Consider the following 27274-nt stretch of genomic DNA (forward strand, 5'->3'; position numbering starts at 1 on the left):
GATCTAGTGATATTAATGGCTCGAACATGCACGGCTCAACGTTTAAATATCCTTCTGTATCGACCAAAACATCCTCAAATTCACTGCTCTCACTCTCTGAACTGTATGCGGAAGCCATCTTGCTTTATTCTGACTGACCTGATCTACGTCATCAAAAAATCCTTAGCGGCCACATGTGGAACTAATCTAAAGTTGTGTGTGGTGGGAAATTCAAATAGTTTAAAATTGAAAATTGAAATAACTAAATAATGACTTTATTATTAGAATTTTTTTAATGTCTGGGATCTTGTTTTTTTAACCCTCAACATATTTCATGAGTATCAAGCATGTTTTCAAACCTTGATATATGGCCTTTAAGAAGGTTGTGCACTCTTCATCCAGCCCCACTCCCCAAATTCTGGCCTTTTGTTTACCACCCAATAACTATTTGATTACAATGAGAGTAAACCAGTAGGCCAATGAACCTACTCCCAAACAAAAATTCTTGTTTTAAAACAATAGGGGTATTGTGGACTTACTGGGTTTTGCGCCTGAACCCCTCATTTGTTTTAAACATCCAGGCCCAGGGCCTTCTCCTGAATCTTTTACTCCTTTAGGATGGCAAAATAATGCAATTAAAAGGGTTGTGCGCTCTTCATCCAGCCCCACTCCGACTCCGGGGTTGAATTAGAGCAAGAAGTGATATCTTTGACATAACTAACAAACGTTTTCATACTGATATACCACCTACACCAGCTGCACCAACATCTTTCGGGGACTCAAAATTGGACCTGTACATGACAGATATAAGTTGTTTCAAAAACACAATGCGGGTGTTATAAGTGACTTGGTCATTATGAAGGAAGAAAGGAACTTTGAAATTCTGGAGAAGGAAGAGATTGAGTTTATCTTGGCTGATCTGTGTGTGGGGTAGGGTAAATATCAAGGTGTAAAGACAATTTTGTCTTGTTCTGTTCTCTTTTGTTGTAGCACATCACTTTGTATCTGCACTTGCACCTTTTGATTGTACTTGTTAGTACGAATAAAGAACTATAATAATAATAATTACTTCAAATGAATTACTTCCAAAATAGTGCTATCAACAAACGTCTTTTCAGAATAGCATCTTCGAGAGAGTCTGAAATCCCGAGCAATGAATTGGTCAGCACGGTAGTTTATCAAAAGTAACACATTTATTCAACTTTAAATAACGGCGCATTATGATCTGGAACAAAGATAAAAGACGGGCATGACTCAGCTCACAATACAGAACAATAAATGTCATTTAATGTCTTAACAGTTTTTTAGTGTTTAACTTACCTATCCGACATACAGGTGGAACGTACTTCACGTTATTTAGCAGCAATGCCAAGTGCAGTGCATTTTTTTGGGTCACCCGATATACGGTACTAACTTATCATAACGGTTATGATATTGAAAGCCAGGTTATCGAAGCAATGACTTTTATAAGTCAACTTTAATAAAGTATAAGGTTATTTTACGTTATGTAAAGCAAAGCAAATCATTATCAATTTTCGTTTTAATTTTTCTGAAGTAATCGGTAGATAAGTCATACCACATGATAATGTGGTGAGCTTTGTGTCAAGGTGAAAACTTAATTTTACATGAAGTGCCATAGAACTAAACATTGTTTTTAATGGCCTGGAAAAACGCATTACAGCATAAACGACTATTTGCAATGATACAGTGGCCTATCCACAGCAAAACCCTCAAAAGGGCAACACAACCTAAGTCTACAGCAGAACCTCTTCATTGAGGACATCCTTGGGAATGACAAATAATCATGTCCTGAAAAGAAAGGTGTCCTGATCATTAGAGAGGACTTATTGATTGTACTGGATCAATTTGGGACCAGAAGCAATGTCCTTGACAGAGAGGCTGTGCTGCTAACCATAGTTAACAGAGGTATACCTCTGAGAGAGATTTCACTGTATTTTTAAAATGAGATAGTTATTTAAAAGCAATATTTTCGGATGCAACTTCCTAGCATGAAAACTAGCAGCGATAGTAAATTATTTAAAGAAATATACTGTTTTTGAAAGAATTAGCCTGAAAATAAACGCCCAACAATAAGCACAAGCACGTGAAATTAAGTGCTCAATAGCCCCCGCCCCCTTCCCCACACCAATCGACTGAGAAACACCTCCCCCACCGACAACACACGTATATCAGTGGCTATGTCAGTGGGCTGGGAGTTGGTGTTTGTCGGCCGATGCGGGGGGGAGCACCCAAAGTCAACTGGTTGCGACGGTCAGAAATGAGCAAAGTATCAGACCCTGTCTATTGAACGTACTGCACAATTAATAACATCATGTTGGCCAGTGATCCGTATTCAAATTACTATCTTTCCTCACTCATTCTGAGGAATCAGGGGTTCATGTTCGCTTCTGCGGCCCTGCACACAAACCCCTGAGGCATAAACCCCTCATTTAGTTCTAGCGCAAAATCAATTGCGCCGAGTCAGCAGCGTGTTTCACAGTGCCAGCCAATAACAGGTAAGGCGCTACAAGTAACTTTGACGAATCCTATCGCTTCTAGTTTTCACTGCGAAATAACATTGAACGGTGTAAAATATCATAATGGTTACACTACATTAACATCACAACACTAATGAACTGGTGTGGATCAACAGGCTTGGCGTACTTATTGTACAAGTTTGATATACATTATACTTCAAAATCACAACACGGTGAATGAACTGTTTTGGAACTTTATAAAATCTCCCGACCCGGTGTAACGTTTTTGGTTATTCCCCATATGTGACCCGTCACAGCAAAACCAGGCGCATGTCGCTCTGAGCTTGGCAGCTTGAGACGGACTGTTTGATCAATTCTCTATTGTCTGCCTTTTGTGAAATATGAGCACATCAATTTCTTCCATTATCTCCTGGTGTCACTTTGGCTCATCTTCTGTGCGACATGCGCCTGGTTTTGCTGTGACGGGTCACATATTTAGTGTTTCCACAGAGTAGGCAATTAGTGAGGCCGTAACTTTTTGATAGGGGGAACAATGACAAGCGTGTCGACCTGTCATTCAGCGTTCCCACATAATGAGGGGAAATACTCAAAAACGTTAACTCGGCCTCCTGATAAATATTACAACATTCATTTTGAACTGTATCTGGTACGGCAAAACATGATGAGTATAACATAATTATACATGAACATTCAAACACTTCAAAAAACCTATTATTCAGGATTATTCAGGCGCTTAATGCTGACGGGTCAAATTTACATTTCCGAGTAAGGAAGTCAAAGTCGAGCTCTCAGGAATGTCCGTGATGTGCATCTGGATCTTCTGCTGGTGATAAAGGATGCTGTCCTGAACATCATAGCTAAATTGCCGGTTTACATTAGGCGGGCTATTGTCATTGGCAGATCGCTTGCTCTCATCACAAGAATACCATTATCGAGGAAAACCATCCAGTATATAACCCATACGGGAAAAGAAGCTAGGTATAAGGTTAAAACCTCGCTTCCCTAGTGATTACGCTGCAGAGATATATCGAAGCAGAAATGAAAAGTAAATTAAGTTCGTGGGGGACGATTCCGCGATGGGGACCAATGTCCGATGAGGCTTATGCCTTGAGGGTAATATGATCACCCTTGCCACAATTAGTTGCTGAAACTGAATTGAAATTGAAAATTTACCGCAAAATCAAAAAAGGATTGCTCGAATGCGGTTTAAATTTTTTGTCTGAAAAGGAGGTCTCTCTAGCCCACGCCTGAAAATGGCAACAGTCTGAGCATTTTTGATATCAACAAAGAGCTTATTCCAAAGCTTATTCCAAAGCCTTGTCGCTTGGACAGGGAAGCTCCTACCACCATACGTTTCCATGCGACGCCTTGGGATATGCAGGAAACATTTGTCCTCGGACCTCAACGATCGCCCGGGGTCGTAGGACGAAGGAAGCTCGGACATGGGAGCAGCGGCAGTTGCAATAGTTGAATAACCGATTCCGGTGGCGTAGCGACGACATTATACATGTACAAGTCTGTTTAGTTAATCTCATTTTGAAGATGAATCTCATTTCGGACAACCTCGTCCCTTGATTTTTCATGCATCACAACGGCATGATACCACATGGAAACTAACTTAATTCACCCGTATGTAGAATTATCATTCAGTGACAACATGCATGTTATATAGTTCGAAACAAAGGAAAACATATAGTATATACATGGATATCACATGGTCACCCCGGCTAATCAGATCTGCATTCTGACGGGCAACTGCCAAACCGACGATCTGCAAGCCATAATTTATATACAACCCATGGAAAATTGTCTATGAAGTCTCATAAAATCGTCTTGTGTTGCAAAAAACCATTGTATCTTGTAATTTGAATGATTGTATTCGGATCTAGGGAAGATTTGGAATGCAATCATCCCTTAATCAGCCTATTTGATGGGATAATTTGCTAATTTAGGGTCATTCAAATGTTCGTGGATTGCGCCGATTCAAAAGTAAACAAACAGTCGTATCGATCTTTGATTGCGAGCATGCTTTTTGTCTGAATCTACCTTTATAACTGAATCAAATGTGATGTGTGAGATGTCAATCTCTTGGTTAATATTCGGAGATCCGAATGTAGGCATTACATTTTCGTGGTCAGGCGATTTCTTGACATGTCATATAGTTCGAAACAAATGAAAACATATAGTATATACATGAATATCACAAGATCACCTAGACTAATCAGATCTGCCTTCTGACGGGCAACTGCCAAACCGACGATTTGCCAGAGCCATAATCTATGTACACCCCATGGAAAATGTTCGGAGATCCGAATGTAGGCATTACATTTTCGTGGTCAGACGATTTCTTGAGGTAGAAAGGGATTTTCTGGTGTTCTATTGAAAAATCATCGCTGGTTGCATATAAAATATGGTATCGTCAGCTCGTCAGAATGGGAATTGCCCGTCGGTTTGGAGGTGTGAATAGTCGGGGTGAAGATAATCTATCTAAATCACGCAATCTAATGGTAACTTTACGCCGCAGTAGATGCAAGCAGTAGTGTATTAGAAATAAAACTCATCTGGCCTAATACCCCATACATCCGTATCATCGTATCACAGAGCTCTACCTGATTCTCCCGAAATTTCACCTAATAAGACTCTGCTTGATTATGAAACCAATGCTTGCTTCACTTAGATCAGCTGAATGGAGTGCTTGATCAGTAAAATCGGACATTGATTAGCAGTTTGGTGATATCGTTCACAGCTACTTTATAATTGAAACTGTGAGTTGTGACGAAACCTGGTTATGCCCCTCCATTCCTCTCCTTACATGCCTTATGCTCAAAAGCCAATACTCCGGGTATCTTGCCTTTTCCTGCTCGACGACGATGTCAAAAGTGCACCTAACAATTTACACAACACAGAATACCCCATGTAGTTTTCCCCATCAATTTCAAAGTAAGAACTATTTAAGGTAGAAAGGGGTATTTGTAGCCCCGGTTTATTTGTAGCCTCTGCACTGTTTGATGCATGGGGATATCAACCAATATCACAGGCGGGGTCTACAATTAAACCGGTGTGACAGCAGATATAGTCCCGCTGGAGTCATAGTCCAGTAACATTGTATTTGACCAATTAAGCAACATGATCTATTGTACCGCTAACCCTAACCAAAACATTTAGCAATGCGGGCTATTGTTACACGGACTATCAGCCCTAGGACTACTATCCCTTGCACACCTGGGCTACAAATACCCCATTCTACCTAATGTGTTTGACAGCTTGAGTACAAACTGTAGCAACTGGTTCACCAATGTCAATTTGCCATGCTTCAATTTTGATCAAACTCGATTTGATGCGGAGTTTTATGTCCAGTCTTCGAGGCGTTGTACATGTCATGCAAACAAAGCACTATCTTATAACAAACATGATTATAAACAACAGCTGATCAACGCTAGCCTATCATCTATATCATTTATATAAAAGTACAAAATCAACCCCACCCAAAAAATCAAACTTTGAAGAAAAAACTTTGGAATGGTGTCATAAGATTAGAACTTCATTGTGAGAGGCACCAACGAAAGAGAACGTTGGCGCTAGATTTGAAAAACGACGCAAGGTAGCCCACAATGTGAGCAGATCATACTCCATCTGAGATCTATCTTCGGACGTCAATCACTAGGGGGCTCTTTCCGACTTCTGAACGGTTTCTCTAACTTTTTCCTGATTTATCCAACAAAATTCCGACATTATCCGACATTTCCCTGAAAGGTTGGATTTCTAGAAAACCTGTGAAAACTACCAGGGCCTCCTAGAAAAGGGCATTAAAGATCAAAGACATACTAAGTATATTGAATGAGTTTCATGATGTGTGAGCCAAACATTCAAAGGGACCTAATTGAGTCAGCTAATTAGTATTCACGTTTTGGGTCACTCTGACAATTTAGTTCGCATATCATTAAATCTCTTGCCCTATTTTGGGAAGCCCTGGTATTTTTCACTCGTGTTTTAGAAATCCGACCTTTCAGAGAAACGCCGGACTTGTAGGATAAATCAGGAAAAAGTTCGAGAAACCGTTAAGAAGTCGGAAAAAGTCTCCTACCAATGAATAGGCATTAACTGCTGCGTGTGCATATTACTATGTACACATACATCTTTACTCTGGTTGGCTTTGAAATAACGCTTCGGCGACAAATTTTGGACTTTATCAGATACATTCAGTACAGCTATGACCAGGTTTTGACAGTTCCATGCCCAGTAACTGGGGTTCAGAATACCTACAAGTGTTATTGGCGATGATGCTCAACTGGCAAATACAGTCTTGCCGCTGAGCAAACCACCCTCAGCTTCAGGTTTCATTCACTCTATCCCGCGTCATATAAAAAAATCCTGAGGAAATAAAAGCCACAGCGAACAGCGGCTGCTCCGATTATTTGACACATCCGTACGTGTGTTGTATGATTCAATGAAACCGATTTTCAACACGTCCATTTATAAAGTTTATGATGTGAGGTTAAGCTAAATTTACATTTATACGTTTTATAATCCGTATATCGTATGCGTTTAACGCATCCGTCCAACGAAAATTTTTCAACACATGCTTAACCATTTGCGCATTCACATATCTCCGACAACTGCATAAAACGGGTGCGTTTAAGCGCATACGTTGGTCGAATCCAACGCATCCGTGCTATCAGGCACGTGAACGGATAGAAATTCCTTTGAAATGACGTCATTTTGGGATATACTTTCCTTGAAGTCGACCCATGCCGAGGAAGACAGGGTTGAAGAAAAATTTCGTTGAGGACTTGGTGAACGCTGTCCGAGATCGTCCGTTCCTGTACAATCCGAAGTATGCTGATTACCACGATTCAAAAAAATGCTTTAATGCATGGGAATCTATAGAAAAGTTTTGCCCTTAATAAAGCGCTCGCTATTACGTATAAATGTGTATCGGAAACTCGGATGCTGGAAATGGAAACGTATCACGCATCCGATTCAACGTATACATGTAAATCTAGCTTTAGGCATGAAAACGGGGTACGTACGTTTGTTTTGTAATAGGCACAGGGGACCATTCCCCAGACTTTAACGCAACATCTTGAGAAAACGCTTTTAAAGACAACGTGTTCTGATGGAAAATACAGAACACTGTTATGGCAATTTTCTGATGGATCGAAAACTTTGTTTTACTATAATTATTAAGTTAAATTCGCACCTAGTTTGGTGCCTGTATAACACTGAAAGCCCTCGCACAAAAATCATTTCAAGAAACTCTTTCATCGCCAAAGAAGGATTGGAGAAAAGAATAGCATTATCGGAACACGATACAGCAGTGGGTGCGGCCACACATGAGTAATGATGGTATTTGTACTGACAGAATATAAAACTTTCTTTTCAACAAATTTGTCAAGTGCAAGCTGAAAACCAACTGACGTGTATCGCTACAAGTGCCTTTGATACACCGGAACTGAAATTCAGTTAGATTTAGGGAAACTTCTTGGTGGTGATTATCATCATCATCATCATCATCATTATCATCATCATCATTATCATCATCATCATTATCATCATCATCATTATCATCATCATCATTATCATCATCATCATTATCATACTGTGAACAACCAGAAGAGGAATCCTATATATTTTGCTTACAAGTTCGTTCGCATCTTCAACACCAATGTTTTTGCATCTCATCTACTTTGAAAGAAGTATAATGCCATGAGGTTAAGGATGGTGCGTTCTTCAAGAACCAACTACGGTACCCGTGTACCCTATTTTAGTCCCGTGGTCAGCTGCACGTTACTACGTGCACCCCTTGAGGAAATGGTCATTTTTCAATTTCCATTCCTTTACCAACCATCCGGCTCAGAAAATAATTTCATTCCAAATTTTGGAATTTAACCTGATATCCTGTGGAATTAACATCTCTCTGTCTAAAGACATCCCGTTCTTCCGAGATTCATTGCCATTAATCAGCTAGGATGACGTCATTCGTTAGCTCAGCTTGGCAGGCTGCCAGGAAGTGTATCACTTTCCCGCGAAGTCTCGTAGAACTGCATGTGTATCCTTTATCATGAAATACGTCACCAGCCTACAACATATCGTGACGTCATGAGAGTTAACAGAGAAAATACTAGGACGATCCAACAGCTCATTCGCAGGTGCCGCCCACTGCTACCAGTGACCCGACCGCGGCTCTGTTGCGACTGTGCACATTTTGGACCTCTGTCAACCGTGTTCCGCAGCCCTGGAAAGAGAACGAACTGTAAGTTTTTGCTACCAATCCACCGAGAATGACCTACTTTTGTGTAGGACGTCATCAGTTGTTCACCATCAACAAAGTAGTTCCTTGAAACCGACATTGATATGCAATTGCGCTAAATGCACAATTTTCTAGTTCTAGTTCTAGGTTATAGTTGAGACGACTTCAAATGAAGATTTCAATTCAACTTGGCTCTGATCTGTTTTTTCGAAATAAACATTCAAAGTTGAGAGGGCATGGCGAAAACGCCAAAAGCGGATTTTAAATCATGGTAACCCGGCTGTCACATGAATGGTGTTGATACCAGTCGTGAATGCCAAAACCATTTTGTAACGGGGTTGGAAACTCTCCCGAAATTCTCGGCGGAGCGGTTCTCGGACGGGAAAGCGAAAACTCACTAAAGATGCAGCACGGTTGGCCCAGGCCCAGCCTACCACGGGTATAGCATGCTATACATCCGTGTCGATCAGTACTGAACACTACTTTCGACAGTTGATGAGGTTCCAGGCAACAAATTGTGATCAATAAAGTGAGTGTTTTTGTAGTTTTTGCACATCCGGTCCGGTGTCTGCAGGTCATTCTTTTTACCGTACTTGACGCTTCTGTTGTTCAGGTCTGGCGCCAGACCGTTCGTGTTTCAATCATGGGGCATGCGCTTCAAGACGCGAGATCTGCTGCAAGCGCGGCGCCAGTAATCGAACGCGCTATATGAATCTTTGCGTGATATGGCTTGACTGATTGGCCTTAGCTTTTTAATACTGCCTTTGTAAACAAATCAGTATCAAATGTTTGCGAACCCCACCATTCTATCTCCCCTAAAGCTACTTACTGATGTTTTCCAATAGACTGGGTATATATCTGCTCCAGAAGGCGCACGCCTTGGTCCTAGGCCCCACTTCAACCCGGAGCTTCCTTTGGCCATCCAGGTTAAGATAAACTTTGTTGTCCAACTTATACCTGGGCCACTTTTCAGTCTTGTTGTGATGTTTGTTCGCCTTGTTGGGGTTGCTATAAGGGAGGATGTTAAATTCGTATAAAGATGGCAATAAGATACACTAGGGAAGAAGGTTCTACTGTTCACGCACCAAGGGAATTCAAACCAATTTGCGAACAGGAAACAATATGCCTTCGTAACGTTAAAGATACAACCTGGGCGTAGGGCGTACCTGGCCAAAATGATATAATGCCACTGCTTGCCACCATGCGCTGCCACCTGTAGTATCACACTGATGATGATCTCTCATAATGATTTTCGCCAGTAATGCGAGGCAGTTTTGGACATGGCTTGTAAATTTCAGGCCGGCCTGTGGTTACGACGCATTCTAGTGCATTCTTTATTCATTGCAACTCAATGATTTTTTAATTACTCGGAGAAGTCACGGTCCTGCAGCTAGTAATTTTAAAAAAAAACAAACAAAAAAAACATATCGTACATTGTATGCCTAAGTTGTCCCTTTATACAAATGAACCTACCCAGAAACTCTGTAGAACTCTCATGATCAAGGACAGCCGACTTTGTTACCGAAAACGGCCTGACTGTCTAGCGTGCATCTCGAAAGTTCGAACGAAGACGAAGAAGAACCTACCCAGTTTTTGCGAAGTTGCTCCACATTTTCATCATACGACGACTCAGGATTCGCTCTTCTTTCGTATATTTGAGGCTTTTATTGAGTGGCTTCCCAAATATGAACTCTATCTCATAGCCGTGCATTACCCCCATCCACGCCGGCCATGGGTTAACCGTCGACCGATGCAAGAACCTGCAATGCGAGACATAAATTGTTGAGGGAGATGTTTTGATTTTTCCCATCAACAGATCCGTCAACTGTAGGAGAACTTCACTTTGAGGGGGTACTTCCTGCAGCTGTATTGTAGGAAGGGTCGAGAGGGTATCCTGCAGCCACGATGTAGAACTATGGCTGGCGCACTGGTTATCTGAAAAATGCCGTTTTGTGATTGTCCACATTTTATACAAACTCGTCGAGTCGATGATTTTGTGGCAATTTTACGACACTGGTCCACTAGATTTGACCTGGCGTCGCCAATGTTCATCCAAACTAAGATAACTACCATTCATAGCAGTCACACGTTCAAAATTAATATAGTCAATGTTAATGTTGAAAGGAACTTGCCAAGGCGCAAAAAAGTCTGGGTTTTGAATGAAGTTCTGAGCTTGCCCATGTCGCCTTACCTGTACATAAAGACATCCTGGGCACCATGCGTATAGATGGCAGCAAAATCATTGGTCGGGCAGATGAAGTTATGGTCGCCAGCGATGTCGTCCAGCACGTCCCTGTACGTGCCCCGCACATGTTGAGGCTGTGACCTCTCGTATTGGAACACTATGGCATCCATCACAAGGTTGTGGTTATTGCCCGTGATTGCCTTCAAGGCGCCAAGGAATTCATTCCTCTCTAGCTCCCGCTCATTCTTCAAATTGAAGTAGGTATTCAGTAACCCGTAGAGCAGGAACCAACTGCCCTCATCCTTGTTGGAGCCCAAGAGGATAGGTGCGCGCTTGTACTGGCCTTTCTGGAGCATGAGGTTCGGATGTTCCGGGAAGAAATATTTGTCAACTACCGGCCCTATCGGCACCTCAAAGTATGCGTCAATGATGTCGTCATGCCATTGCTGGTTAGTAAGTTTTAGTGGGTCAACCTGATAGAGGCATTCCATAATTTGCCTCGTGTCATTGCCGGGGATGTCGCAGCCTACTAGCCTGGCCAGGGTGCGGCACCGCCTCGTGGCCAGGGAGTGCGACTGGACTGCCCATGGACAAAGCGCGGAGCCACTCTGCATGATAGCATTTGTAAACAAGTCCCGGCTCATAGGGCTGATGAGCTGAAATCCTACACTTACTGCCCCGGCACTTTCACCGAAGATGGTGATCCTGTCCTTATCACCACCAAAATGCTCGATGTTGGCCTTGATCCACTCCAGGGCCATGCTCTGATCAAGCAAACCCACATTGCCCGGCGCTAACTCGTGATCAAGGAAATAAAACCCTAGCGGTCCTAATCGGTACTGCATCGAGGCGACGATAACGTCCGTATGCGCCGCCAGTATTCGCGCATCATATATGTCAAGCGTGGAGCTCCCGGAATAGAATCCCCCGCCATAAATCCATACAAGAACAGGTAATTTCGAGTCCGTCTGAGCACGCTTGGAGTCCTCCTTGGGACGAGGGTACCAAATATTTAAATATAGACAATCCTCGCTCAATTTCGTGTTCGGATTCCACATCTCAACTCCGGGAAATCTGTCGAAGTTCTCATCAGTGGACTGATAGCAGCTAGGGGGCAGGACTGTGGTGTTTTTGATGCCCGACCAGCGCCCGTATGGCTCTGGGCGACGAAACCGCTGCTTTCCTACGGGTGGTTTGGCATACGGGATGCCAAGATACGTCTCGACCGTCCGACCAGACACCTCCTGCTTGAAGCCGCGCACTGTCCCAGATTTAGTGCGCACGATCACGTCATTGTTTATGGAAGCTGTCAACACACTGTACTGTATCTCGCCCTGGGTCACGTGCGGCGAGATCACGTGCAGACATCCAAGGATCACGATCAGCAAGGCCTCCATTCGGGAACATTTGTTCTCGACCTGAAAATAGATTAAATAGTCAGTCAGTGCTATTGGACAGAAATAGACGAAACGAAAATTATGTTACCTTTCAGTGGATCATCTAGATCAATCAGGGTCAACAAGCTGATAGCCTTTGAGATCCAATATTCAAATACAAAACAAAAAAGCATGTATCCGATGGCAAAATGAAAAATGCATCGTACTTTACCATTGATATCTTAACAGTTTTATCCGCCACCCCCCCCCCCCCTTACCCTCAATCGAATAATCCACCAAGGTACATTGACGTTGCACCCCTAATTTTGTAGAACTAGCGCATCTCAAATTCACGGCGATTTTGCATCCCCTTTTGCCGCTTGCAACGCAAATTCGCTTATCCGTAATAGCCCTTGCTCGACCCGCTGAGGAGATGTGATAAATCACAATAAGTCCTCTTCTATCATCGGACTCCGACTGGATGATTTCGTTTTATATTCCGCTGGATTTCCTAATTTCTTATCGCAAAGCTACTGATCCGATCGATATCGCCAGAGCTCGAGTAGTTTCTGCATCTAGTAGTTGCTCCGCAGTGCATGTTCCAGACAGTGTCGCCTGGGGTGCCTCAAGTAGGTGCTGGTAATTAAGTGCATGCTCCAAGCGGTGGCTCAAGCAGTAAGCTGGTCAGTGCAGCACATTTTTTAGAAATGTCGCAGCAGTAGCCTCTAATAGGTGCTGTCTATTGCATGGTCCAGGCGCTGTCGCCGGGGATTAGCCTCAAGTGGTTGCTACCTAGTGCTTGTTCCAGACAGTGTCATCGGGGGTGACTTCAAGTAGGTGCTTCCCATTGCATGTTCCAGGCGTTGTCGCCGGAGATAACCTCAAGTGGTTGCTGCCCATTGGCTTGTTCCAGACAGTGTCGTCGGGGGTGACTTCAATTAGGTGATACCCATTGCATGCTCCAGGCAGCGTCACCGGGAGGAGCCTGAACACCACTGGCTTTTCACAAATGCTTTATCGCAACCTTAAAAATTATCTCTAAAACTGTAGAATAACGCAAAACATTACATGTAACAAAAATGCAAAAAAAGACTTTGAGGATTTTTCATTCAACACAAATACGAGAAGATTTTCAGAGAGTGAAAAACCTCAAATGGTTTCATTTCCCAAAGAAACTCTTTCGAGGATGCATATTTGTGTTGGCTGATGAAACCTTGAGATCAAAACATTTGTTTTGAAGAGTATACATAGTAACATTCATCCATTCACTCCTGTCCTGTATTGCCCCATGTGAGCACAATATCCCTGGCACATTTCATTTACCCTAAATCGCATGACGCATAAAGCACAAGGCAAGAATATCAAGTGCAACTCTCAGAATGCGTATCTCATGATGATGTTTATATCGACGGCCGCGCGGGAGACGGCAGTGAATAATTGAGAGGATTCGATTGGTTCGGGACGCGGCCATATTGGTGAACTACTGGCATGTCTGCCTTCTTTATAGACGATCAATCGCGAGGCAAAACACAAACACAACTTAGCAAAACAAGATTGTTTTGTTTATCTAGGCTGTTTACCGAATGGATCGAATAAACACTTTCCCAGAAAGACGCTTGTGGTAGTCGAACTGGATTCGTTTCGAGTAATGGTATTTTCACAGGTGATAGAAAAGGCTTTTTTAAGAAAGCCAAGATGAGCTGTGTCGTCACCACTGAAGTGACGTCAAAAAAATAAAGTGTCAAATGTAGCAAAATTGTTGAGTGAATGTTTTATTTTTTTTAACTAGCGATAACAACTCAATTGTACTACATGTCACCGCAATGAGGTTTTTTTGCTGGTCTGACGATGAGAAATACACCAACTGTTCGATGATACAGCGATATTCCACCACTCAGGACGAATTTACTGTAAGCGGGGGGGAGGGGGTAGCAGCTGCAGTTTGCTGATGTATCCGACTGTAGGGGGTCAGGATGCTGCCCTACAACCTCGACAGTGATGCGGAGCTTTTGCCCGCCCCTTGGGATCTATAAAAGCGCCGTTTTGTGAGTGTTCGCGATGCACTGGTTACCGTTCAACACATATCTTAGGAGATGGGGTAGCTGAGAGGTATGGTTTTCGACTTTTGTCGCGAACAGGAATATATAGGGTAAAAAAACTTAACAAAATACACCCTTACTCACCAAAAAAAAACTTCCATGACACAGTTTCTTTTTCTGGTGAGTAATATGTACATATACTTTGGTCTGCCCATTTAACATATTATGTTTCGAACAAAGGGTTAATCTATCTGGTGCAATACAAAGTGAGCGAACAAGGCAGTGTTTTTGACACAAACAGTGAATTCCATAAAATATTGACATTTGCTATGGGAGAACGGCACATGGTGTTATCTCCAGATTTACTGATCGATATCATCACACGCCATGAACAACTGAAACCATCCAGTGAAAGGCGAGGAGTAACTACACTTGTATTGCCTTTTGTATGATGAACTAAGACCATGGTTTTACTGATTGAGAAGCGAGTAGTAGCTACAATTGTATTTTGTATTGTATAATGAACTAAAACACAATGACTTTACTGAGTGAAACACGAGGAGCAACTACAATATTGTATAGCGTATTGTATGATGCACTAACACGATGACTTCGCTGAGGCGAGGAGTAACTATAATTGTATTGTGTATTATATGATGAAATAACACAATGACTTTGCTGAGGCGAGGAGTAACTATAATTGGATTGTGAACTGTATAATGAAGTAACACAGTGAATTTACTGAGCAAAAGGCGAGGAGTAACTACAATTGTATACTGTATTATATGATGTTGCTGAAAAAGCATTTCTGGCGTTTAAACTTCCTCATTAAGTGCATTTTGGTGGCGTCCTTGTAGTTACGGGTACCAAGCGACGGGAGACCTGGGCGTAACGCTTGTTTTAAATCAGATCTATCCAAAGTATCACTACGCGTGTACAGGGAGATATAAGTGAAGGTGGTAAAGTTGCCGACGGTCTGTCAGTGACGGGCGGACCTGACGCGTCAATTTTCAATGGATGTAGATTTTTTTTCGGAGGTGAGCTCTGTAAGCTGTGCATCAGGATCCTCTAACCAATGAATCAACATGTAACATCTCGGATCTGCAACCGATACCATTGCAGTCCCTGGACATGCTTCTTATCAAAAGGCAAAGCTAAGTAATCACCTCATAGGGAACCTCTGTCTCTAAGTTGAATCAGGTATTACATTACCTGATTGCGAAAAGATTAAAGCATTCTGGCTTGTATTGGCGACATGTCATTAGCTTATCATGCATGGATGACTATTACTTGTTTCGGAAATGGCAAAAATAATATACCTTCCTGTGTGTCCCTTAAATGCAGCCTACCAAGGGTCTGCGATGGTATCGAGGGCATAATCTGATGTCGCTTGTCGATTAAAGGGACAACTTGGGAATGAGATAGGTTGTTGTTTTTTTAATTGCTTCAAGTTGGACCGTCACTTCATGAAACAAAATAATCGAAAACTCACTGAACTGCGTGCACAATGAATAATTCCCTACATATGCCTGCATGAAATTCCCAAACCAAGTCCAAAATCGTCTCACAACACTCGCGAAAAAAAACGTCATTAGGTATCAGTGTAATACTACAAGTGGCGACGCATGGTGGCAAGCGAGGGTACTATCATCCTGGCCAAGTATATCCCACCCTCAAGTTGTCAAATTGGCTAGACCCTCCTATATACAGATGATATATTTCCCTTGAGATTTGATGGTTGGATAAAGAAGTAAAACACTCTGCTGCACTGCTTTTGGGAACTAATAGTCAGCTCGCGTACTGATAATTCTATATATGTCAAAACGCTTCTTTGATTTCAAACATTGACTGAAGTATAACGATTTGACGACAGTTTTGTACGACCAGTTTTTATGTTGTCTGATATCGGGATTTTGGTGCCATTTGATAATTCGCCAGGCAGAGATAACGATACGTTACAGCTCCAAAGCCAAAATAGTTCCGCTCAAATAATCTTACATTTCTATATTTGTGCGGTATTTTCTCTTTACATCGTATTTATATAGCTCAGAATGTTGATAAAGAATGCTTGTAGCTTATTCGAATGTTTGAATAGTCTTTTTGAAAGAAAAAAATCGATTAGAGCTCAAAAGTAATAGTCTCTGGCTTCAATGACGTCACCAATGGCGGATTTGCACTAAGGCATTTGTGTATAACTGCTTTTTTATTTTCCTGGATCACAAATAATTACGAAGGGCGTAGACCTATCCTTAAATGGGTACCTACTGCATTCGCTTCCTCGCTTCTTGATGCAGCGTAAAAAAGTTAAACGTGATTTATTAGAACTGGTTTTCGGTGTTTTCATTATGTGTCATGGCCGAGCACCCGATTACATCATTACATTTATCACATTTGTCGGACGAGCCTAGCGCCAGAAATATTTCAAAATAAGATAATTCATAGTTTTTATGATGCTACATAATTACCAGCAGACTTATCCAATAGAAAAGAATAATCAACAGGCGTCTGTATTTTTACCACATCGCCCCGGGTCCTCACTTTGGCAGAGTCTAGCTATCGACGGCCACATGCCCTGGGGAAATTGGGTTTTGCTAATCATCCCTGGGCCTGATCTCTTGGATGGTTTTCCGATAGTCACAGACAAATACGCCATCATTGGGGGCTGATGACTAACAAGGGTCACAAGCATCCATTTTATTGTATCTCTGCATGATATCTTCACTGTATTTATGCATTTAGGGTCAGCATATAGGGAGAATGTATCCTTCCCTTCGCATCGGGCGCGACAATAATGAAAACCTAGACACTAAATGTACGCATTACATGTATTACTATCCTCTGCGCCTCGAGATTATCTTTTATAGACTGTACCAACAATTTTCATCAATGATTAACCGATAAAATGAGGAAAAAAATCAGTTTGTACCTAATATTCGGACGTCACCGCACAGCTCGACATTTCCCTGGAACTTGGTTCTCTAGTCCTGCAATATAATTTTTATCTCGGTTCTCCAGCCCGGCAGCATAATTTTTAACTCATGGTGTCACGATGTCGTTAACGCGGTCAGTGGAGAGTGTCAGACATCCACGCCTCACTGTCATATTAGTAATTAATTTCTCAACGCAAATGACTTCACAGCGCATTTATACGCTGCCCATACTTTCTCCACACGGCCTGCAAGTCAAGTGCAATGTAAATAAAAGTTGAGAGCTGAGCGTCAACTAAGAAATTATTAACTCTATAATAATATAATATTGGGCAATTGTAATGTGAATCAAAGGAAACCGGGAAACCTGGAGGAAACCACCGCTGTCGAAGATAATCACCCTCTCTATTACATGAGTGTACCAGGACCAACCGGGAATCGAACCCGGGACCTAGGAGGTGACAGGCGCTGATATTTCCGCAGTTCTGCAACTCATATTAAACACAGCGTCCAAGTCAAGTGCAATGTCAATGTAGAGTGGAGAGGTGAGCGTCAACTAAGACCTTATTAACTCGATAAACAACACTTGGCGATTGTAAATGTAAAAAGAAGAAAACTGGAGATCCCGGAGGAAGCCTACGCTGTCAAAGCGAGTCACCCTCTTTAACACACGAGTGTACCAGGAATCAAACCCGGGACCTCAGGGGTGACAGACACTGATATTGCACTGATATTTCCTCTGCGTCACTCCTACAGCCCGAAAATGCCTTTGCCATGAGGTCAAGATCTTTCCTTGAAGTCTAGTTCGTGAAACTTAATTAATTTATTCATTGCCGAGTTAAATGGAATCGTCGAGTGGATTTTTGAATCCTCCGATACACTTAATGGCATGAATATGCAATGAGGGTTGGAGTCTGATAATTCCGCATGGGGCCATTTATCTATCTTTTAAAAATATATCGGGTGGCCCAAAAAAAGTCCCTAAATATAAGGGGTAATTCTACATATTCATAATGATATGTACTTTAAGCTGACAGGTTAGATATACTTTCCCGAGTAAAGGCTGAATCCTAGCACTCGGGAATGTTCGAGATGTATTTTTTAATCGTATGCTAAATTTTCATAACCTCCAGTGCACAACCGAAAGCGAGGCATCTCTGCAGGCACCTCTGAGATGAATTCCGGTTGCTGAACGTTTCACCAGCGCAGTTTTGGCAAAAAGCTAGATTTTTGGTATAATCTGCAAACGGAAAACGGCACAAACTCTCCTTTCATACCCAAATGACTAAGTTCGAACGGACTTGAGCAAGTGACCTCCAAGCCAAATTTGGTGATTATGAGCATTAAAGGTTTTTTTAGAAATTACCATGATTTTATACTCCATTACCTTTTTTGCCCCTTACCTCGTAGAATTCAGGCCCAGCCCAATACGCAGTCGATTGTCTTTAAAGCCCACTCACACCTCGACCTTAATTCTTATTGTTCTGAGTGTCTTTATATGGAAGGGTTGTCATGGCAAATCTTAATTTATCGTCCCCCTCGAAACAGCTTTCATGTTGGTCGATAGGACAAAGGTGGCAAGGGGAAATAGACTTACAATATTATGGAAAGAAAGGACGTCTGTTTAAGTTTAAGTTCAATAAGGTTCCGTAGACTTACACCAGGTGCAACGGTACGGCCAAAACCCCTCGACCTGGCCTGATTAGGGAAATTTTAAGGTGCCGTTATAGCTGCAGGTGAAACTAGCTGTAAGTGCAAGTTTCATCAATGTCATGCCCCAGTCACAATTCAGTGCAAATAATTGAGTAACATCACCATCGCCTCCACCTCTCTTCAATTCAATGAATATATAGTCCATCCAGACTAACCCATGGCTCAGTAATACGCATGTCATTATTTATACCTCTGAATTATATATCATTTTGACGACGACACCATAAGCTCCTGTAAGAAATTACGCATGTTCTGTTGTGATAGAAGTGTATAAGTGTCAAATCCTCTTTTTGAGGGGACAAGGTAATGACGAACGACAAGATGTCTTTTCACGTCCACCCTAGGAATTTCTGGTGGCGTCAGCTTGTTTGAATGGATCCTTCACTCTATACATGTACATGTACCTGTAGACTGCAGAGAGTTACCGAACGGATCGTAAAAATACGTTATGGTTAGGAAACTAACCTAAAATAGGTCAGGTAAGGAAACTGACGTAGAATATAGGTCATGGTTACGAAACTGACCTAAATATGTCATGGTTACGAAACTGACCTAAAATATGTCATGGTTACGAAACTGACCTAGATTAGGTCATGGTTTATACGAAATTAACCTAGGTTATCGTTACGATACGGATCTAAAATAGGTCACAGTTACTAAACTAACCTAAAATAGATCATAGTTACGAAACTAACCTAAAATAGGTCATAGTTACGAAATAACTAGTACGTTTACCAAATGATTACACGGTTTTACAGAGTCAGAGGAACTGCTTCCCTTTCCCGATAGCTAAATGCCATACCAGGCGACTGGATATATTTATAAGTACAGACATGTCTCATATTTCAAGCAAATTGTAGCTCTACGGGTGGCGAAATTGAACCCCGGTGGTGTTCAATTCTCTTGTAGAGAGCTAGTTTTTATATCCAGCCGACGCATCCCTCGACCGTTGCCATAGTGACCAAATTAACTTCGTTTTCCAAAGGATGGTAGCATGTAATAATAAACAACAGTCCCAGCTATTTTCAACCTCGCCAATTTCTTCTCTACTCCCGTTGAAGTGGAAATCGATGCTGAGAGGACATCTGGACGAGGTTGGATTATTTTGATACCGATTCAATGAAGTGTTGGGCGGCGCCCACTCTCGGCCCCAGGGCACGTTAGGATAATGGCATCGACCGTGTTACTATAATTGATTGGTATGATTGTATAGTAGTTTATATGTGATGTTAAATAGGATAAGAGCGGAGTGATGTTTAATACTCAGGAGAGAAAGGAATATTAGAGTCGAAGCCTGCAGGGAATCACCTGTATTTGCCCTTGCCTGTTCAAACCTGTCAGCTGTCCTGAATGTTGTTTTGTGGGTGTCGATGTTATCAATATTTGCCGTGTATGATGACCCTTTGATTAGGCTGTATATCAATGGGAATTTGGCCTATACAATGTGACTCTCTTGGCATTCAATAGCCGTATTGTGGAATAGTCTCCCTGTAGAAATACGCCAGGTGGTCAATATTTCCCTTTTTAAAAGGCGGGTGAAGAGTTACCTTTCCAGGAGCATTTCGAAAAGTTGTATTCAAGCGCCCTTGAACGGAATTATTCTTCTGATGATGGCGCGATAAAATTAGGTATTTACATTACATTGTTGGAATAATGTCTGCTGGACATCTGTCGTGAAAACTCAAAATCTTCTCTGCGGCATACTTGCCTCGCTTCCCCTGCAGGCAAGCGAGTGACTTGTTGATTAGATTAGGATCTCACCATACAACTGCATAAGATGTACACAAAAGCAGTACATTGCCAGTGTGGACAGCCAACACAGTCCGTGGAGTCGCGCCTTTGTAGATTGAGAGTGCGCGTATTGGAGGATTTCGTATTGAGATTCGATTTTAGCGCACAGCTGCAATTTTCTCCCAAGATTTAGAGGGTCTACATGTGTACCTGGGAAAGAGATTTGTGAACGTTGTCAGTCTCATGCCATTCGTCGTTATTTGTGTACTGCGTATAACTTTTGATACTGACGATTGTTGCTAAATCTACATCACTTTTTACTGCCTGTCATTTTCTGTATGTCTCGATTGTTTAGGTAATCGAATTGAAAATCCATCAATCTGGCCAAACGCGACGTTTCTTGCAGCGATGTCGATGTAAGACAAATCTACGGTGGCTGGTAAAGGGTATAACACTTTTTTTCAGTCTCGGGACCCCGAATTTGACCTGCTCTGGCAAAAGAAGGCGGAAGTCGCCTATAGGGAATAGGGAGAAAAAGGGGAAAAGGAAAAAACACTTTTCTTGGAAAATGATTTTATGAATTTCCTGGGTCATTTCAACTCTGTCTATACTGAGATGTTTCGAGGCCACTAAAGCCATGAAATGCAGCAAATAGGTTGCTCCTTCCCATGTTTATCCATAAATAACCCATTTTCGAACAAGATTTTCACAACTTTTTACTTCAGAGAGAGTGATATATTCTGAAGTCCATATCTCAGCCCATCCTCAAGAGATCCTCATGCAAGACATAATTTTAAAGATAACTTTATGCAGAATAAGACAGTACCAATAACTCGTTTTCAAGAATTTTACCCAACAGCCTCATTTTGACAGAGCGGGTAACATGAACTCGGGATCCCGACTTTCAAAACGAGGCTAGTTACTTCCGTGATTATAGTGCCATCTCATGAAGTGCCTGTCGCATTAGATCAGAGTATCCGACCATTAGGCAAGGCACTTTGCTCCGTGATCAGATTTGGGTTGTTGGGCAAGTTACTTTACTTTGTGTTCAGATGGATGGCCTTGGTCAAGCCTCTTGTCTTGCTCAAATGTGGGACTCTGGATCAGGATAAGGCATGGGCAAAGGCCCCACACCTGGGCAATATATCAGGTTACTCAGAAAAAACGTCTCTGTCTTTAGAGTTCTATATCCTTAAGGTGGATAGACCAAAAAGTCATGTCGAGCAGATAACAAAACTTAAAGCTATATTTAATATCACTGTGCTCCACATCGCATGATCAATCGGGTATTAGTGCAAACGCTGGCGAAAAAGCCATACACAGGATGGAACTTCTTTCCATAAAATTGAAAATCGATATCGGCATGATATATCAAAGGTATTTTTGACTACAAACGCTGAAATTATCTATACTATCAAAGGAAAAGTGTGTATGGATTATTTAGAAAAGAAAACTGCCTTTCAAAGTTGTATATTAGAGAGATGGACGCACAGAAAGTATCTACAATTGATGTACATCTAGAATAAACTACTGTGAAAATCTCAGACAATTTCAGCACGTTGGCTAACATCTATGTTTTAAATGGCCATCAATCTTGTTAGACATGTCAAAAATGTCCGTATCAAAATTCACGCTTTTATCCAAACTTTCGTCATGAGCAGGCATGAAATAATCAACAACTTGATCACCACGCAGTGTTTACTTCGACTCATTTTTGATGCGTTATTTGTCAGATACTCCGTGTTTATTATCCGATATAATTGCTAAAATCGGATTGGTTATCGCTTTAATGACGTCACCATTCCCAAATATATGTGAATAATGGTATTTCGTACTCAAAAATGGGTTCAATGCGAGACTATTTTACGAAATGTTTGGATATCATTCTGGGCTGTATGTGTTACAAGCGATGTATAAGTGCGGGATATCTGACAACGCGGGAAAGATCAAAGGTCGCTTTTGTTAGATGTTGAAGTTTCAGTGACGTCACCATATCACCATTTTGATCGGACGGATTGGTTTTTATTTGACACAACTCTGCCACTCGCCGATGCCAAACGTATCGGCGAGTGACCATGTACACACTTAAAAACCAAGTTTTTTTAATCTTCTGAAAACCTTTATGCGCACCCGTAGAGATTTTTTGTAAAATAAAAAATCCTAAATGGTTATTGATCGACATCATAAAAAAATCTCTACAAGTTTTCATATCGATAAAAAACCTAATCTATGGGATTAATACTTGTGTTTGCCTAAAAGGCATTAAAGGTTTTTCAAAAGCGCAAAAGCCTTTATTTATTAGAGTGTATGGTGGTCTTAAGCGACAAGCAAATGAATCACGACCTCCAGCAGTGGTGGATCCGTGTAGAAAGACTGGCGGTTGAAAGACGCCACTAAATTCGGAGTGTACTAAGATATGTGCTGACGCCAATCCTCTTCAGGGTTCGAACCCAACCACATGCCTCAGCTAGTAACCTGGTGGAAAGTTACTATATGGCCTAATGATCAACAATATTTGAAAGCAGTCTTCTTCTTTCGTTCACCACGTTTTAGACAGTCAGTCCGGATTTTATTATAAAGTCGGTGGTCCTGCGTAGCTGCTGGAGATCTGCATATAACTGGTCATGGATTCGTGCTCCCTCTGGCCAGGTCTCCTTCCTCAGGTCTGCAAAACTTGAGCATCTTCCCAGTATGTGCTCAGCAGTCATGGGCTCTTGGTTGCATATGCAGATGTCGCTCTCGCCGATGCGGAATTCAGTGAACAGGTGGTGTTTTTGCCTGTTGTGTCCGGTTCGCAGTCTGAATATTAGGACCTGCTCCCTTCTTGTCAGTTGGTAGCAGCAGTCTCCTTCATCGTGTTTAGGATGCTCTTCCTTCCACTTCTTCCGATATCCTTGTTTAAGTTCGGTTTTGTTCTCGCTGTAGGAAAGGGATAGGTCGCATTGGTCTTTTTTGCCTCCCTCCTTGGCTACTTGGTCCGCCTTTTCGTTCCCCTTGACGTTGCAGTGGGCTGGAATCCACTGTAGAACAACTTTTTTCCTACTTGAATAGAGGTCTTTCAATGCTTTGAGGAGGTCGTTGTTATCTTCCTTTCTGGGATTTTGCAGAGATTTCAGGACTGAGAGGGCGTCAGTGAGGATGACTATGTTCCGTTTGGTCTTGTGTTGCTTCTGCATCAGTCTCTTGGCTGCCTGTTTAATGGCAGTTGCCTCGGCTCAATAGTTGCTCGAGTATCTGCCCGTTGGTATAGCTATAGCCTCCTCCTGGTCTTTTTACTTGATAAGTATGCCTCCACCTCCATCTCTTGTTGCTTGAGTTGCTGAACCATCAGTGTAGACGTGAGTCCACTTCTGGTTTGGGTATTGCATGTGGATGTGCTCCATTGTCAGGGCTCTCCGTATCTCATCTGTCTAAAGGTTCTTGCTCAGGATACCTGGGACTGAGTCCCTGATGTCCGGTGACATTCTGGGGTCTAGTGTTGGTTTGGTTCTGCTAGGTGGTAAAGTTCTTGGTATACTGATATTCAGCTCTGGATGATTTTGCTCCAGGGTCTTGCTCTGGTTAATGAAACTGCTGCGCTTGAGCCTTTTCCGGGAACCTTTCTTGACACGCTGGTGCATTGGGTGGTTTGTCAGCCTTTTGAACTTCTGGGCTTGGATCATCACTTTTACATCCCTCCGATCTTGTGATGGTTGCAGTTGGGCTATGGTCTCCATCGCTGTTATTGGTGTTGACTTCATGCCTCCAGTGATGATTCTAGCTGCTTGGTTCTGCACACGATTTAGCTTTTCGGTGTTGGATTTTGCAGCGTTTGTTATGGCAGTAGTCCCATACTCCATCACTGGCCTGATTCTCCAAACAGCTCCCCATCGGCTACTAGACAGTTTCATCATGAGTGAGAGTCGTCTTTTTGCTCTCGTGGTAGTGTTCTCTATGTGGGTTCTCCTTGTCAGTCGGGTATCAAAGGTCACTCCCAGGTACTTTGGGGACTGTTCTTGTTTGAGCGGTATCCCATTGAGCGTTAGGTGGGTCTTCTGTTGCTTTGTTGAGAGGGAGAAGATCGTGTAGGCTGTCTTGTTGGCATTTACAGTAACAAGCCAGGTTTCAGTCCATTTCTGTAAGGTGTTCAGTGCTGCTTGTATCCGTGATCTTGCCACATCCAGCTTTTCTTCTGAGCACCATAGGACTAGGTCATCAGCGTAGATGGCTCCCCTGGCTTTCTTGGGCATTCCGACGAGTATATCATTGATGAAGATCAAGAAGAGTGTGGGTGACAGTACTCCTCCTTGCGGTACTCCTTGCCTCAGCAGCTTCTTCCTGCTCTGGTGTCTCTGCACTCGGACTCTAGCCTTCCTGTTTTGGAGGTATTGTGAAATCCATGTGTACATGTTCCCTTCCACACCACACTGGTGGAGTTTGAGTTTGAGTCCTGCCTTCCAGACTTTATCGAACGCTTTCTCCATGTCGACATTTCGTGTCTGTCATTTTGGTGTAAATTGCGTTGCACTGCGGTTATGCGCCAGGAATCCTGGCCCAGTGCATCCGTCTTTGGCATAACTATTTGACCCATAGCTGGGGGTGGGTTGGTGAACGCCAGGGCGTATCCACATGCCAGTGGGCCTGCACACTTCACCTCTGGGGGCCCAGCCTCCTCCGAGATCCCTAGCAGATTCAGCCTTGAGCCGCAAGGTGTCCAGTTTCTATGGGCCACCACGAAGAAGCACTGCAAGAGTCTTGAAATCAGTTTGAGCATACATTTTTATGCGCTCTGTCGCACGATTCGTAATAGAAGTTGAAAATCAATGCAAAGACTCCCTCGCCCGATACATTGAAATACGCCTTGCAACCTCTGCATCCGTGGATTACTTGATTGGTAAGAGAGCGCATTGATCACTGGGAATAGGTTGTACATCTTATCTATGTGTAGCCCATTAAAATAGGCTTCGATCTGGTACGCAACTACTTGTAGTGGGGGCAGGCCAGCGCCGGTCTGCATCTTAAGCCACAAAGGCTCTTTCTTCCGAGGCTACTCATCTTGCTACCCGTTGCATCACACTCCCTCGCCAATGGCACACAAAAAAAGGAAGATTTATTCCTCCAGTAAAAATGTGCTAGAGGCTTTTGTCAGGTGCTGCATTTGAGTGCGCTGGTGTGACAAGATTCAATATCCTCTGGAAAAGGTGTCATGCCCGAAATTCTTGCCTGACGAAGTAAGGTGCATCGATAGAGAATGCATGAGTATAGATATTGGATGTTAGAATCCGGCCAGAATTCCATTTTCCGGGCGTGTTTCCTTCTTGTGGTCCTATATCAGCTACCATTAGCCTACGTTGTTTTCCCATACCATGTAGTTAAAAGAAATCAGGTCTTTAGCCCAATACACAGTTTATTGTCTTCTAACAAAGCCCACTCACACCTAGGCCTAGATTTCTATCGTTCTGCTCTCTTACTAAAGGGTTATCAGGGCAAATCATCATAATATCGACCCCCACATAACAGCTTGCATGGGAGTCTGATAAACCGGCAAGGGCAAATAAAGGTCACGACGACGGATGGTGTACAAGACAAAAACCAATGTTGTCATTCAATAGCTTTCTGTTGATGCAGGTTGTCTTCCGCTATCAACACTTTATCGCATTGCGTTATTATGAACCCATACATCTAAGTTCCGTCACTATACAATAGGAACAGAGACTTCCTCCCGTGGGGTGAGGGGTGTAGTGATCCGATCTCTCTGATCTCATCTGTCAAGTAGGCCGACACAAATCGGTTGGGAAATGACTGGTACTTCGTTCGCGTAGGGGTTTACTACCCTGTTGGCCATAACTGGCACCGACGATGCGGTGTGTGGCCACAACAAATGTCACTATGATAAATATACGTCGGGTAAAATCCGTCATCATACAATAGGAATGGACGGTGTGTGTGCGTGTGGGGGAGGGGGTCTTATCTCATCTGTCTAGTAGGGGAATGGCATGTACTTCCGTTAGGTAAGGGGGTTAGAACCCTGTCATCAGCCATCTGTAACTAACACCGACGATGCGGGGTGTGGTTGCCACCTCATATGTCATTAAACCTTCGACTTCCAAGAATAAATGTGCAAATTAATTGTAGTGACAACGCGTCAATTCCTTTTCTTGCGCACACACAGTATTTCAATGAGCGGAAAGTCCACTTACCTTGTTGGTGAGTATTCCTTGGCTGTGTTAGCTCCACCGCGTAACCATGTACACTGTCACTGCTAAAGCTAGCGCGAGATTCACCACCAAAAATCGATTTTCCTCTCCGCGAGGCCCACAAAGGGATGCCGCGCTCTCAACCGGAATGGAGACTAATCGAGGCAGCAATTAAGGTGCGCGATTGATGACCGCTATGACTTATGTAGAAGCAGGGCGGGCTGCCAACTTACTGTATAGCAAGAATGACAAGGGCTAGAAAGTATTAGGTTTGTTCGTGACACGTTTGTTTGCCGGTTTAGGCCTATCGACTCCCATGAGAACTGTTCCTGAGGGGTCGATGTTACCAAGATTTCACCTGATAACCCTTTAATAAGGCAGTAGAACATGGGGAATAAAA

The 27274-nt window shown here is 42.6% G+C and overlaps 2 protein-coding genes across 2 annotated transcripts; both read right to left on the reverse strand.

The window, feature by feature from the left end:
• Positions 1-1153: 1153 nt before the first annotated feature.
• LOC135498800 (acetylcholinesterase-like) lies at positions 1154-26948 on the reverse strand. Its single transcript, XM_064789253.1, has 5 exons — positions 26878-26948; positions 10919-12330; positions 10314-10487; positions 9557-9735; positions 1154-8712 (listed from the first exon to the last, which is right to left on the reverse strand). The coding sequence occupies exons 2-5, from the start codon at positions 12307-12309 to the stop codon at positions 8549-8551; spliced, it is 1908 nt and encodes a 635-aa protein (XP_064645323.1). The 5' UTR covers positions 12310-12330; positions 26878-26948; the 3' UTR covers positions 1154-8548.
• On the reverse strand, positions 23248-23874 carry LOC135498689 (uncharacterized). Its single transcript, XM_064789072.1, has one exon. It carries the CDS (start codon positions 23872-23874, stop codon positions 23248-23250), a length of 627 nt encoding a protein of 208 aa, XP_064645142.1.
• Positions 26949-27274: the final 326 nt, after the last annotated feature.

This window comes from Lineus longissimus, chromosome 14, assembly GCF_910592395.1.
Source record: "Lineus longissimus chromosome 14, tnLinLong1.2, whole genome shotgun sequence".
NCBI lineage: Eukaryota > Metazoa > Nemertea > Pilidiophora > Heteronemertea > Lineidae > Lineus > Lineus longissimus.

What these genes read in the sequence shown, in the direction of transcription:
- LOC135498800 (XM_064789253.1), bottom strand. Translation starts at nt 12,309, where the DNA reads ATGGAGGCCTTGCTGATCGTGATCCTTGGATGTCTGCACGTGATCTCG. An exon ending in AGCAACTTCGCAAAAACTGG is followed by an intron (nt 9,736 to 10,313) that starts GTAGGTTCTTCT and finishes CCTCCCTTATAG; the next exon opens with CAACCCCAACAAGGCGAACA. An exon ending in CAGTCTATTGGAAAACATCA is followed by an intron (nt 8,713 to 9,556) that starts GTAAGTAGCTTT and finishes TTCTCTTTCCAG; the next exon opens with GGCTGCGGAACACGGTTGAC.
- LOC135498689 (XM_064789072.1), bottom strand. Translation starts at nt 23,874, where the DNA reads ATGCAGAAGCAACACAAGACCAAACGGAACATAGTCATCCTCACTGAC.